We start from the raw sequence: 15,126 nt of genomic DNA, 5'->3' as shown, positions 1-15,126 counted from the left end.
AATTACAAGACCTATAAGTTTATATATTTCTCCTTTTCATCGTCTCGTCGCCTCAATCACAAGACTTTGGTTCAGATACCGCGCTGCCCTCATCCACCGTACATCTGCGATCCACCGTGTGAGAGGCCTGCCTACACTACGTCTTCCGGCTTATGGTGGCTACTCGAGACCTATTTTACCTCTACGACCAGGCCAGTTTATTCCAGCCAGTCTTCCTTAAGGCATTGGTCCAACGAGCAGGGTGTCGTCCTTCACTAATTGAAGACCCTTGGTTTGAAATAAAAATAGCCCGTATAGACTAGCTACTTCGAAATAAAGAGTACTCTCCCATTGTTAGTACAGCTTCGATTGCAATCTCAAACACACTGAGGCTAATAAAGTAAAAGTCTGCTATCCCAAGAACCTTCGCATTACGTTTGCTACGCTCGAGCAGTTCAAACATAAAGCCAGGAGGTTGACTCGCTCTAGAGGGAATATCAACAGAGCATTTTCTTGTTTGCAGTAAGTAGGTAAGTTTAAAGAAGTCATTAAAGATAAGTAATTGATATCAAGTAGTACAAAGTTTGATTTGTTACATTATTTATTACGATGCTGTAAAATGCAACATAGTAATTTTAACTCTATACAATATATCGTCGCTTGCCTCTCTAACTGACGTATCTGACATATTTTTCGAGTTATCTACACCATCTTAATCAATTTCGCAAGACGAATCGATCTGTCTAATCGCCTGAAAATTATGAAAAATGTCAGTTACGTCAGTTAGAGAGGCAAGCGACGATATGTAGGTACTTGATACAGTGCATCTTATGCTAAATGTTCGATTTTGCAAAATAAAATTTAAGACGAATATTCTAATTTTGTTTGCGACTGCTGAAAACTGAAATGCAGCTTTCGATTCAATAGTCGCACACATCTTCACAAAAGAGGGCTTAGCACTCATAACTTTCAACTTTTAACTCTCACAAAATCGATTAAACAAATAATAAAGTTGTCTCCAAATTCAGGGTCGACCTTCTAACTAAAAGGTCAGAAAACAGACGAGACTTAAATTAATATAACATTTTCATTTAGTTATTAATTTGAGATATTTTATAAGTCAGCAAAACCACGACATAGAAAGGACATTTTTATGCGAAAAACATTCAAATGAGAGGCTTTACACGAAGTTTGACAGTTCTGATTAATTAGGTACATTTGAATGATCAAACGAACTTACCAAGTGAAGTTCGATCTAAATTATCCTGTTTTCGCCGAAGAGATTTATTTTACCATGTAGTACCCCTGTACGACAACCCAATCCGCACACAATATTCAGCGTAGTAGTATTAAAAAACAAAAGAGCGGGCAACCCCACCCCTACCACGCTGTGGGCTCGGTGTCCGAGCGGTCTCATTATATTTAGAGAAGAGATGACATTNTACAGGGGTACTACATGGTAAAATAAATCTCGGAGGCGAAAGCAGGATAATCAAGATAGATTGTTATGGTGTTTAAACGGTCAATGACCTTTATTAATAGTCAAATAAGCGATTTTTTTTAAATTGCTCCTTTTCACTTCCGAATATTATTGGTTTTTATCAATAGCTAAATAAAACGTAGTATACATAAATATAAGGAGATATTTATACATATTAGGTACAAAAGAAGAACTTTATTTCTTATCATGTCATCCTTTTTTAATTTTGTACTTTTTCTAGTTTACCGACGCAAAAAATTAGATGTTGTGTAATGTAGGCCCATGTCATCCCATACAAGATTAATGGATCAGGACTTTGTATGCGAAGTAAAATATGCTAAATATTTTTCAAAGATTCGTAGTAAAACTTACAAGCTTTTATTTTCAGTGTAAAAATTGTTTTAAAATCACAGGTTTTTTTAAGTAAAATTTTACATGCACTGTTTTATATGCCGTGGTCACAAGCATATTGAACAAGTATAATAACAACAATAAAAAACTAAATAGAAATTACAGTTGAAACGTCAAGCTGTAAGTACTTAATCAAAAACTACATGAAAATGTCGTATTGAGGCTTATTAATTAAATAATAGACTCTCTTGCACTTTATTTTATGAACGCAGTTATCCTTTCTATAATGTTTTGAGTAAGTAAAAACAATGGCAATAAATCTAGCACTAATTAGATTATTTTNGACTAGATACAAAAATAGCTAATTTTTCAGAGATTCACATTATGTTATAAAGTCAATTTTGATCTAAGTCGAGTTAGATCCCTTTTCACTGGGGGTACAGAAATGCAGCTTTCGATTCAATAGAGTCGCACACATCTTCACAAAAGGGGGCTGAGCACTCATAACTTTCATCTTTTAACTCTCACAAAATCGATTAAACAAATGATAAGTTGTCTCCAGACTCAGGGTCGACCTTCTAAAAGGTCAGAAAACAGACGAGACCTAAATTAATATAACATTTTCATTTAGTTATTAATTTGAGATATTTTATAAGTCAGCAAAACCACGCGATAGAAAGGACATTTTTATGCGAAAAACATTCAAATGAGAGGCTTTACACGAAGTTTGACAGTTCTGATTAATTAGGTACATTCAAGATAGATTGTTATGGTGTTTAAACGGTCAATGACCTTTATTAATGGTCAAATAAGCGAAAATTTCTTTGAAATTGCTCAGGTTCGCTTCCAAATATTTGTTTTTTTTACAATCAATGAATCTCAATGAAATTACTATGTATAAATTATTTTTTTTTTCATATCCTTTTTATATTTTGTACTTTTTCTAGTTTAACGACGCAAAAAATTACATATGTTGTGTAATGTAGGCCCATGTCATCCCATACAAGATTGATGGATCAGGACTTTGTATACGAAGTAAAAATATGCTAAATATTTTTCAAAGAATCGTGGTAAAACTTACAACCTTTTATTTTTAGTGTAAACTGTTTGAAAAATCTGTTAAAACAGTATAGTTAATTTAAAATCACTGGTTTTAAGCAGGGATGTTATGGATATCCGTAACCGTAAGCGAAACTTTCGGATATCCGAAAAAAAATATCCGTAACCGTAACCGAAACCGGTATAATATTATTCCAATATCCGTAACCGTACCTATCCATAACCGAAACTACATATCCATAACATCCCTAGTTTTAAGTAGAATTTTACGAGCACCGGTTTATGCCGTGGTCACAAGCACACTGAATATCTACATTAACAACACACCAAAAACTGAAGAGAAATATCACAGCCGAAACGTCAAGCTGTAAGTAGGTAATTTGTGTTTATTCATGAACTATTTACATAAAAATGTCGTATTGAGACCTATTAATTAAATAATAGACTTTCTTGCACTTTATTTTATGAACGCACTAATCCTTCTATAATGTTTTGAATTAGTAAAAACAATGGCAATAAATCTAGCACTAATTAGATTATTTTAATTGGACGAGACGACCTTCCACTCGCGACGGATTGCGTGTAATTTATTTAATTCAACACATAAGTTGGAGCCAAAACATTGTTTTGTAACATAAGTTACTAATTAACCGTCATTATGTAGCGAAAAAAACAAACAATAAGTGAAAAAGGCAGGCAATTATTCCTAAAGGACTTAACACACCCGGCCCGGTTTGGTGTCAGCGGCTTTATTTCAAAAGAATAAGGCTCGGCGCAAATGAGCCACCGACCACAGCCAACGGTGGCTGTCGCGCGCTACCACCACATTTTTAAGAGTGTCAGAAGCGAGCGACAGTAGTCGATGGCCCATTTGCGCCGACAGTAATGTCAACTTGTACTTTGTATGACATTTGACAACATTTCAAAAGACGGCAGCTCATATCGGTAGCGGTGAATTTGGTGTGTAGACTGCATAAGACTGATATAGACTCTATCAGTCTTGATACTTGATGTCAATTTACGGTGATCAATCACCATCAGGTTTGTCCATTTTAGTCTCTTTTAAAACAAAAAAGTATATCAATTAAGTGGGGATACTCTTAGTCCTCAGAGAGTATTAAACAAAAAAACTTGTTCAGAATCTGTAAGTGAAAACAGGCGAGTGCCGAACCCCATCTCGACCCTAAGTAGGGTAGAATGAAACTGTGAAGTGGCTTGCATTCGACAGCTGATATCTCAGCGTGAGATCTTGAGAACTCTCTAGTTTGTATTAATTAATAAACTATAAGACAAAGAAAACATCTTAGAAATAATGGTGTCTGTTACGTGCTCACTAGATAAATATTGTTTTACAAAGAATATCTCTATTGTTATTCAATAAAACATTTCAAAATCGAAACGAAAATCTCTTGATGCTTGATGCTCTCCGTAATACCTACATGTAAAATAATTATGAATAATTAAGAGCAGAATAGTGCGTAGTCAAACGTGATTACAACCGCGATTCAATTCACGTCCAGCGCCCTCTCTTGGTAGTGTGTTAAAACTTCTGATAGTAAAAGCCCTTACCTGAGTCAGGCAGCAGCTTTCCCTTCAGCTCCACATCGCTCTCAGCTGAAGTGGCGCCATAGTTCTTGTATGTCTTCCCGCTGGGCTCCTCGTGCTTCGTCACTTTGAAGCGCTCCGACATTTTCATGCACTCTGACAGCTGTCACCAGTGACGTCTGTCACACTCGATGTCACTTCACTAACGCGGAACACAAGTTTACCGCAAAAACAATCACTTTGTCACTTAATCACTTACTTTTGGCTAATAAACACTAAATTAAACGATATGGCACTAGATATGTTCACTTTTACACTTTACGGCACTAAATTGATATGTTTTACACTGATTATCCTACACTATAGCANACTATAATAAGATACACTATGTTACTGTGGGATATGCATTAGATATGTTGATATTATCCACATCAAGTCACTCGTAGATCACTTCACCCATGTTTACTGAAATCTGAACTAATTATTTTGAGGGTAGGAAAATATTTTAGCTAAAGTTCGGTCGCCGAGCACGATGGGTAGCTTGGGGTCATTGGACGAAATTCTACGTGCTCTTCGACCGGACTATAGCAAGTGTTTGTGCTGCCGCTTTCAACGATAAAACGTTTATTATTTTCATACTGAAATCCGTACATTTTACTGGTTTGGATTTTAATTTTAATTCGTTTATTTATTCAAATAGCCTACTTCAAACGTGAAATTTATTGGTTCTTTAGTGTTTAGAAACGTGTATATTTATTTGAGAATAATTTTACTTTGAATGAATTTGGTTTTATAAATAGCACCTGCAAATACTAAAGCTGTGTCAACAATCTGGAGGCGACGCGACGGCACAAGTACTTACACAGTGGTCTTATGCTATTGTAGTAAGAGCTATATTACAATAAGAACGTATATCTGGTGTGCTGTTGACTGCTGTGCATAAACAATAAAAAGAAACATAAAAATAACGTGAATATAATTCAGGGCTAATGAACGAATGCCGTGGCCAGTGGTGCAGTCCAGGCGTAGACCAAATAAAACAGTCAAGAACATTTTGGTGACACACTCAGTGACGAAAGAAAAGTTTCTTCAGTGTTCTTAGGTCATGTCCTAATGTGACGTAGAATATATTTGAACACTGTTAGTTAAGTAAAAAAATTAAGTTATGGAAAGGTATTATTGTTATAGAAATTTGAAAAGACAAACTAGTTATTATGCACATAGGCTAACTATTATGTAGGCTAGCTTTGAGATTTGATTTATTTAGTAATGCTCATCGTCAAGGCCTTTATCTGGAACGAACGAACTTAATGCTTCAATTAAAGAGTATTTTATAGAGTTCTAAGACGACATAGTTATTATGCACATAGGCTAACTATTATGTAGGCTAGCTTTGAGATTTGATTTATTTAGTAATGCTCATCGTCAAGGCCTTTATCTGGAACGAACGAACTTAATGCTTCAATTAAAGAGTATTTTATAGAGTTCTAAGACGACAAATAGTACCTATAAGAGACAGTAGGTTTACTACACAATATCCTGACATAAGGATAAACTTATTTTATTAGCAGGCTAGGCTATAAAGAAAAAATATCTCTACTTTTTTTACACATTTTTTTTTGGCAGGAAGATTTGAAATGGTGTGTCTGTTCTACTCTGGCTACTTTCTAGCATTACTCAAAAACGCAACGTCATTTACAATGCGCCCACTAACGAAATTACCAACTGCACTGTAGGTATTATTCGCTTTGCGCCACTATGTCCAATTTACTCGGAAAAGAGACGGTTCACCAGCAATCTAATATGGGTTAGAGTTTTATGGTTTGCGGTGTAAAATAGGGCAATGACCTTAGCTTACGGCTCTAACAAGGGACCCATTTACTGGGTCCTTTTCACAGACGAATCGGGGACATTTCGACCTACAATTGCAAGATTTAGGGTGACGTTTGTTTAAATGCTTGTGATTAGTTGAACGATTGTTGTGGTTAAACTGGAGTAGTATACCTACAGTTATGACATAATAAACACAATATATATATTAAGTAAAAAATATGACCTTTATAAAAGCTTAGTAATTGCTTAAGTCTCAAAAACACTTATAAAAAATCCCCTTTATAGTTCCAAAATACTGAACTGTCTTATGCATGACATTGACAGTGGGGCGCCACCGTCAATACCGGATCGCTAGTTCCGATTTTTGCCATGTTGGAAACCATATAGTTGAACGATGGTAGCGCCCCCCTGTCATTGAGTTTGGTGGGACAGTTCAGCGTGGGTCATCTATAAAATCTCATCTCGTTTAAGATGACACTGACAGACTATAGTATCTCACATGACATTTAAAGACGACAAGTGTTTTTTTTTTTCGCGGAAACAAAATATTGTGATTGTTGAAATTCGGCTAACAATTATGAAATTCAACCTCTTATTTTTAATATTTATAGAGCAAACTAAATCATAGCTTTATGTTCCAAATGCCACTAAGCCAACTCTACTTTGATAAGGCAGTTTTCTATGCATTATTTTTGATTTATCAGAAAATGATAGCAGCTAGCTAGCCCTCTGTGTGACCACAATGTATGTGACTGTCATGATGAATGACTATATTAATAAATTACCATTGGCTCGTCAATTGGTCAACTCATGCAGTCCTGTGGCGTATAAATGACATCCAATTGATATGTATTGGAAACAACGAACTGTGCAGTGCAATTGTTATGGAATTTAGATAAAATAAGAAAATCTAGGTAGATATGTTATTTAAAAAAATATTAAATTTTTATTTGCCTGACCTAAAAAAGGTTAAAAGGAAAAAATNGAAAAATTATTACGTTTTGGCTAGCCTTTACGTTTGTTTATGTTGTAATATTCTTTCCCAAGTTAACCCTGTTATTGCAAGTACTTAACCAAAATATACCGGAATAAAATACCCTACTTACTCGTGTATTTTTTAAGATATTATTCTTTGTTAGGTACATAATGTAATATTTTTGGGTAAAACAAAACTGCACATCAAGGTAAACGGTATGGCATCTTATACAATTTGTAATAGATGCTATTTTGCAGTAAAAATGTATCAGTCTGATATGCTGGCGACACTAAATTAACATTATTTCAACCAACGTCTTTCGCATGGAAAATGTGATGGCCAATCCATCTATTCTATCGGCAAACAATATCAATCACTCTTTACAATTGAAAAACAATTTTCACACTAGAAACCAAGATTAATAGCTTTACATAGCCTTTGTTGTTGGAGTATTTACATAATCTTAATGTACGAGTAATTTTAAGTACCTATTAGAAAACGCTTATTGACTATTCAAACCCTAATTATGTTCAAAGTGTCGTTAATTTGAAATTATATCATTGCTCAGAACTCTGGGAACAATGAATAATAAATTACGCTTGACAGGTTGAGTAATTTATGGAAAAACTAAGGCTCCTGATACACCACTAGTAGCGTGGTGCAATTATGGACCACAAAACTACTATCAGTGGTTTTTGGTTGGAAAAACGCCAAAAGTTTATTGTATTTTTATGAGATAGGTGTGCCGCTCTCCTCTGGTGCATAAAATACAACGTGATCAAATCTTATGAACGAACTAGCTTTCCGCCCGCGGCTTCGCCCGCGTGGAATTTTGTCTGTCACAGAAAAACTTTATCGCGCGCGTCCCTGTTTCAAAAACCGGGATAAAAACTATCCTATGTTCTTTCCCAAACTATCTCTATGCCAAATTTCATCAAAATCGGTTGCGAGGTTTAAGCGGGAAAGCGTAACAGACAGACAGACAGACAGAGTTACTTTCGCATTTATAATATTAGTTGGGATTGTATTTGTGACAAGTTTAAATTTCACTATAATTGCATTAAAATGACTTAAATAATAATAGTAAAGTACTAAGATCAAGGTCTATGTCTTTTATTTTCACTTCTACACATACAAACATATGAACAAACTAGCTTTCCGCCCGCGGCTTCGCCCGCGTGGAATTTTATCTGTGACAGAAAAACTTTATCGCGCGCGTCCCTGTTTCAAAAACCGGGATAAAAACTATCCTATGTTCTTTCCCGGGACTCAAACTATCTCTATGCCAAATTTCATCAAAATCGGTTGCGAGGTTTAAGCGGGAAAGCGTAACAGACAGACAGACAGACAGACAGACAGAGTTACTTTCGCATTTATAATATTAGTTGGGATAGTTGGGATGTTACATTTTTAAACAATCTAATCATTTGCACCTGTGAACATATTTGAACATGCTAAATAAGTACACATTGTGACTAAAACTGGTTCTGTAAACTCCATCTCAAATGTAAGAGGTTGAGAAATTGAGGTATTGAGATATTTAAATGTACACTGTAAATTGTGTACAAAATAACTTACATTTTAGAACGTTATGAGCACTAACTATAAAAGTAATGTAAAATATTGCATTAAAAAGATATTTTTATTTGCTGTTGACTAGTTCTAAAGGCGGAACCCCAATGGTAGATAGTTTCCGGCCGTTTACCAAAATGTGTCTTTTTGAATAATAACAAAAATTTTATTTTAATTTAACCTACCTACCTACATTATGAATGAACCAACAAAACATTCGATCGACTAAATCAGTCAATTAATTCAACAAATTAATCAAACATCAGATAGAGTTGAAGTTAAAGTTTCTGTAGTAATGTTTTAATGAAAACACATGGGTAAAACAAGAAGTTTGAAGAGCTTGCCGATATGGACCCTAAAGTAATTAAATTGGCTTTGCTGACTCTATTGATAGTTATTTTAATCATCAATATTATTCGGAATAACAAACTTCCCTTTGAAGTTTATNAAGTTTAAATGATTCATAGAGATTTTATAACTGCTTTATCAAGGTCACCACAACGAAACTAGTGACTCAACTAACGAAAATGTATTAGGGCGATAACACTCCTGTAATCATTAATAAAAAGCCGAGTTTTGGTATCACAAATGGTTGGATTTAGAGGCGGTTGTAATGATTTATTATTATGTAAATACAGGGTGTAAAAATCTGATAGTTCATTGCTTTTTAAGTAGGATATTGTCTTCGCATTTCTTTGATTAATTCAGACAATAATGGAGAGAATAAAGCCTAGGTGACGGTAGGCATATCGGATTGTAGGGTCAACAATCAACATATCCATAGATTGCAAACCACACAAACTTTTTCATTGACAAGAAAGAAACACAACTAATTCAAACAAATTATATTAAAAAGTTGGATCTAGACTGTCTAACTTCAGCTTTTTTAAATGAAGCCCTACCATTCTAATTATAAACGTCTGTGTTTGCGCAATAATTATTATTTTCTCTCTACCTCCCCATAATATATCTATAAATACTATGTCAGCGTTCAACTGAAAGTAAACAATGAACGTTTTATTCAAAGGAGCACACACTCGGGTTCAAACGTAATAGGATTTGCACCAGGTGTCGGAGATATCACGCAGGTGTCGTATTAACCACAACAGTGTCACAATACAGGGTGTTTTTAAAACTTCGTTATCAAATGCTCATCCGTAGAAAAAACATACCAAGTCAAGAAGTTTATTTATTTCGCTGTCATTTATTTTCGTTTAGAGTACTTGATTTAACCCTATGGTAATTGACCAACACATAAAGTAGGATTAAATTTTGTCATAGACAATATTACATATTAAAAATATTTTATTTACAAATTGAACAGAGCTTTTTTTTAAATTTATTATAGAAAGTGATGAAACATTTTATTGCTAAAAAACAAAACATCTACACACTTTTAGAGTTTAGGTTTTGGTACTTTCATGTGATGGAATTTTATTACACCCTGTATGTATACTAGGTATGTATTCTTTTAATTCCCATAGTTGTTTAGGTACTTAGATACACTTTTATAAATAGGTACAGTTCGTATGTTTTTCTATGTTGAGGAGGCAACGTTATAAAAACAAGCTGTTACAGTTGGCTTGGAAGCTTACAGTCAGAATATTATTAATTACACTTTTAATGTACCTATCCATTAGACTACTTTGTTCTAGAGTTTTCTTTACATGTTACACTAGTTTATTCGTATGAGAAGCCGAATCTTATCTTAATTTTGTCGATGTTACTGATACGTTACTCAAATAAAAATTATTCAAGTATCAAGTTGTTTTAGTTCCCTATTTCTTGTTATAACTCTACCCTGCATCCTACTACGTATTCTAATTGAACTCCCATAAGATTTGTAAGTGCCAGGAGCTTGCAATGCATATGGGAAATTCAAATAAATCAATGCCTACGGCTACCCGGCAACAGCGTGAAAGAAACTGTATTTTATTGATAAAAATAAGGAACAAAAATTTGAATAAACTGATTATCAGCCGCTGTCAGGTATAATTTGTATTTAACTCTAAAAACCGTTTAGTAGATTTCATTTTTCACGCACGTGCGGTAATGTATTACGGTTAAAAGATTGTCTATCCTTTTTACACGAACTTTGACCCCACCGGGATAAAAATACAATTTGTTATGCGTTCATATTCTGAAGCGGTTCTAAACTCTGATTTTTAATTCGACGGAATTTTGACATTTCAGAAGTGTTGTCAACATTGAAACATTCCCATTATGAATGGAGAGCATATTCACAAATTAAAAAATAATCCTTTCTTGAATTTAAGATTTCACTTGAAAAACAAAGGCTTAAAAATGTACTGATCATTTCAAAATGGTTATTTGAATTTTTATTATCATATTGTAGAAGTTAAAAAAAAAATTGGGAAATTATTTTTCTATTACTGGACTCACTATTATATATTATTACTGGACTGGACTAATCCAAGTTGATTGTGACGACGATAATGATGATTGATGATCAATACATATTTTCGTTAATGATAATATGTTGTTTTACTGTGTTAAAAACACGTTTTTTTCTATTTAAACTCTAAAATGTACATAATAATTAGTGTACATTGAATTGACACAACAAACAATAGTTAATTCTTGTAAGTTGTATTTCATGAAATTTCATTTCATATTATTTATTAATAATTCAAAGCAAAAAAGGCTTATTACATCTGAATTGTCAAAAAATGACAGCTGTCAGAATTCCGTCGAATTAAAAATCGGACTATAGGTATTTTATGAAGCGCAGTTGTTTTATCATTCAAAGCCCTTTTCAAAAGATAAAATACATTATGTATCTCTACTATGTTTATAGTTTTAGCATCATCATGTTTCTTTTCATTGTGATATTGTCAATATCATGTAGGTATGTAGAGTTTGTCAAAGTATCATGATAAAGCGTTATAATTTTTTTTAGTTCCACCCTACTGAAGAATCATGCCTCAATAAAAGATATTTTGCTAACAATGAATTACTGAAATGGAGAAATATGCAAAAAACATGAACCTATAAATAATAAATGCGGTCGTGATGAACTACATGAAAACAAATAAATACAAAGTACGAGTGTCCTTGGCGTTTTACTATACACACAACTATGTTAATAATAAGATTAAGTGTAGTAAACAGTAGGTAGGTACTGTTCTCAGCACATGGTCGCAATCGCGGTTAAGTGATAAGCGAACAAATTCCTGTTAAATATTCAACACCATCCAACAATTGTACTAATCAATGCATTTTAGAACACAAAACATTCAAAAACATTGTTACCCGTATTCATAACTCATCCAAAAGTATCTTGAAATACAGACTGACCCGTTTAAAATCACCATAACAATACCATTTTCATAAACTTTGTTATTTTGTTACGAAAATCAAAGAGACTCGTTGATCAGTGTCCCGGCGGAGAAAATTAAAAAAGTTTCCCTTAACAAAGAATCGAAAAAACCACAAAAGAGACGCAAAGGTGTTTTAAATTCCTACATTCTGTTATTATTTCAGCGACGCCGCAAAAGAAATCAACAATGCTCGGAATTTCATTGTTGCGATTCGTAAATTAACCCACAACGCTGTTGCTGAGACAATTAAAAAATAATTCACAGAGCGAGCACAGATTCAAAATTTCCAACAACAATGCTCGCTTGTATCAGCTGATAGCATAATCGATCTTTCACCTGCGTAAGACCTTGAATGAGTGACCGGTGAATGAGGCAAACTATAATAACATCCATTTGCATACCGCGTCCTCCAAGTCTGGCGCGGGCCTTACCTCCGTCCAGCGTTTACAGAGTTGGCTTAGCGTATCTAATCTAGTTAGCACTGCACTCGACTGACGTCACTACGAAGCCGGTGCGTGCGCGAAAAAAGTTCAACAAACTTGTCGAAATACGTAAATTGATAGGTTTTTTATTTAACGCACGCACTAACGGTGTGGTTCAGCGGCAGCACAGGACTCGTTTTTGTTTTTTTGTTGTGTTTTTTGTTTTTGGAACTGTGATTTTGTGTTGGTGGTTACTTTTCAGTGATGTTTTCGCGCACGGCGTACGAGCGAGCACGGTGCGGACGGCGACGGGTGCGGCGCGCGGCGGCTGCGACTCGTCTGCGGCCCGGCGCGCACCGACCGCCCCTGCGCAATTTCTACTTACTGTACACAAGTGTACATACCGCGCGCGACTGTACTCAGATACTGATATTGCAGAATTCATACGGTAAACAAACACTGAAAGATACTGGCCGGTTTGAACGGGAAAGAATATGAAATTACATTGCAAGTCTTGCAACGATGTGACGTCATCTCGTATCGTAAATCTTTACGGCTACATATTATCCAGTCGGCAGCAGTTTGAACTCTGTATGGTTGTAGCCAGTAAATTGTCGATTGGTAATACATTCGTATTTATTGATGCAAGTGAGGCATAGGACGCCGACAGTCAATTGTTCGGGTGACGCTCTTACACAACAATGGCGGGTCGTTACAATGTCTTTTGTCATCTCCTAACTCCCAAATTAAAGTAGGTAAAAATGTTTCATGTTCAAAGAACTGGCGAGTCATTATTCGACGTAACCTAAACGCTCTTATTCTATAATATCTTTTATCCGAAGGTATTCTAAGAAAGGAAAGAAACCAAATTTTATTTTGTCAGAAATTCGGTATTAAAGAGTCATTAAAAAGAAGTAATCTCCTCCATCGTTGGCCATTCAGAATTTTTGGGATAATTTCTTCGACGAGTAGAAGAATGGACTAAAAACTGTGTGAATGAAATGAATGAACTGAAAGGAATCGCAGTCCTTATGATTAGAAATCATTTCAAATTATTCATCCTAATAGATAAGTAGAGTTATCTGTACTATTGTTTAATTAAATTAGCTAATATATTTATTGCTCTAACCAATAGTTTTTAAATTAATATTATGTTAAATGTATAATTTATTTTGTTCATATTAAAACGTATTATTTATCTGTGTTAAAACTACATCCTTGGACCTTCCTCGGATCCTTTATTTCCAGCTCAATCAATATTTCTAGAGTTTGATAGAGTCGACTATGTTGGTTTATCACGTACCTACCCACTAAGTAGGTACCAACTATGACAAATTTTAATACTTTCGGAACGTTTATCCTAGAACAATATTAGCCTTAGTTTTGTACCTAAAACCTACTTAAAAGGCAACAGTATCTGAGCTTAAGATGAGTAAAATCATACAAATTACAATTAACTATTTTACTAAAGATAACTCAAGAATAGCTACGAGCCAGAATTAGCCCAAATAATAATAAACATTCCAATGTTACCATAACATTTTGATTAAAATTAGACTTAATTAGCAAAGGTCACGTCTCACGTCTGTAATTCCACTAATTCGCAAACTAAATATAATTAATTAGACATCCTAACTAAGTAATCTATTCTATTATTATGAATACGAAAATAAACTTTTAAGCCTAAGCAGCAACCATTTCTTTGTTTTGATTCATTGCAGACTTCATGCTAATCATTGTAATTTTATGTAGTTCTACATACAATTTTTAACTGCGTTTCTACACACATTTGCCATAAATGTTCGTCTCGAAGCGCAGCTGGTGGGGCCCAAAAGATAGGGGAGACATTTACGCCCGTATTGACAAACGATGCTTGCTTAAGTGAAGCAGTAAATCGAACGCACAGTGTTGAATAGAGGTCTGTGATTGGTTCGTGTCACAGCAGGAAACATTATGAATACAATAACCACACAACATCGGAATGTTACAATATTGACGGATTTTTGCTAAAGTTCACAGTTTATACAACCACACAACAACAGCATTTTTCAATACTGACGAATTTTTGCTAAACTTTACAGTTTCTTTGTACAGTCGTCAGCATTAGAGTACTAACTACGATTTAGTTGCAAAATCGCACCTATTATAATAGCTTCAATGCCAAATGTTTAGCACGATGTGCCGTCGGTTCATAAAATATACCAGGGCGCTAACGAGGTCTGGAATAAATAAAACCCGAAGTTTGCTGCGCCTAATTGCATGTCGCTTCAAAAGTGGTTGCTCACAGAACTGGTAGCCCAGGAAGAACACACAGCCCATGAGAGTTAGAAAATTATAAACAACTAGTTTTGCGCCCGCGGCTCCGCCCGGGGTTGAACAATTTTTTTTTTTTTGTAAATGCTCGTTCATGTACCTATGACTTACTTTTTACTTATAATAATCAAATTATTGTTATATGTTTTAATTAATCGCAGCTTAAATAAAAAAAGCTTAAGTTTAAATAAATTTTGTGTTCCATGTCCGTTATGGGCATGGGTCATATCTCGAAACCCATTAAAATTATTAACA

General features: G+C 34.6%; 1 protein-coding gene across 1 annotated transcript in view; it reads right to left on the bottom strand.

Moving 5' to 3' along the window:
- The window catches only part of kcc (solute carrier family 12 member kcc), a 341,704-nt gene extending 328,789 nt beyond the window's left edge, over window positions 1-12,915 (bottom strand). The window contains exons 1-2 of the mRNA XM_028303278.1: window positions 12,814-12,915; window positions 4,439-4,886 (exon numbers count right to left, since the gene is read on the bottom strand). Of these exons, the coding sequence (XP_028159079.1) occupies window positions 4,439-4,565 (127 nt within the window). The 5' untranslated portion in view covers window positions 4,566-4,886; window positions 12,814-12,915. The remainder of the gene's footprint in view (window positions 1-4,438; window positions 4,887-12,813) is intronic.
- Window positions 12,916-15,126: the final 2,211 nt, after the last annotated feature.

Source organism: Ostrinia furnacalis, unplaced genomic scaffold (assembly GCF_004193835.3).
Source record: "Ostrinia furnacalis isolate ACB-3 unplaced genomic scaffold, ASM419383v2 OfSCF1226, whole genome shotgun sequence".
Classification (NCBI taxonomy): Eukaryota; Metazoa; Arthropoda; class Insecta; order Lepidoptera; family Crambidae; genus Ostrinia; species Ostrinia furnacalis.
The sequence above is the reverse complement of the archived record's forward strand: the minus strand, read 5'-3'. Positions and strand labels throughout refer to the sequence as shown.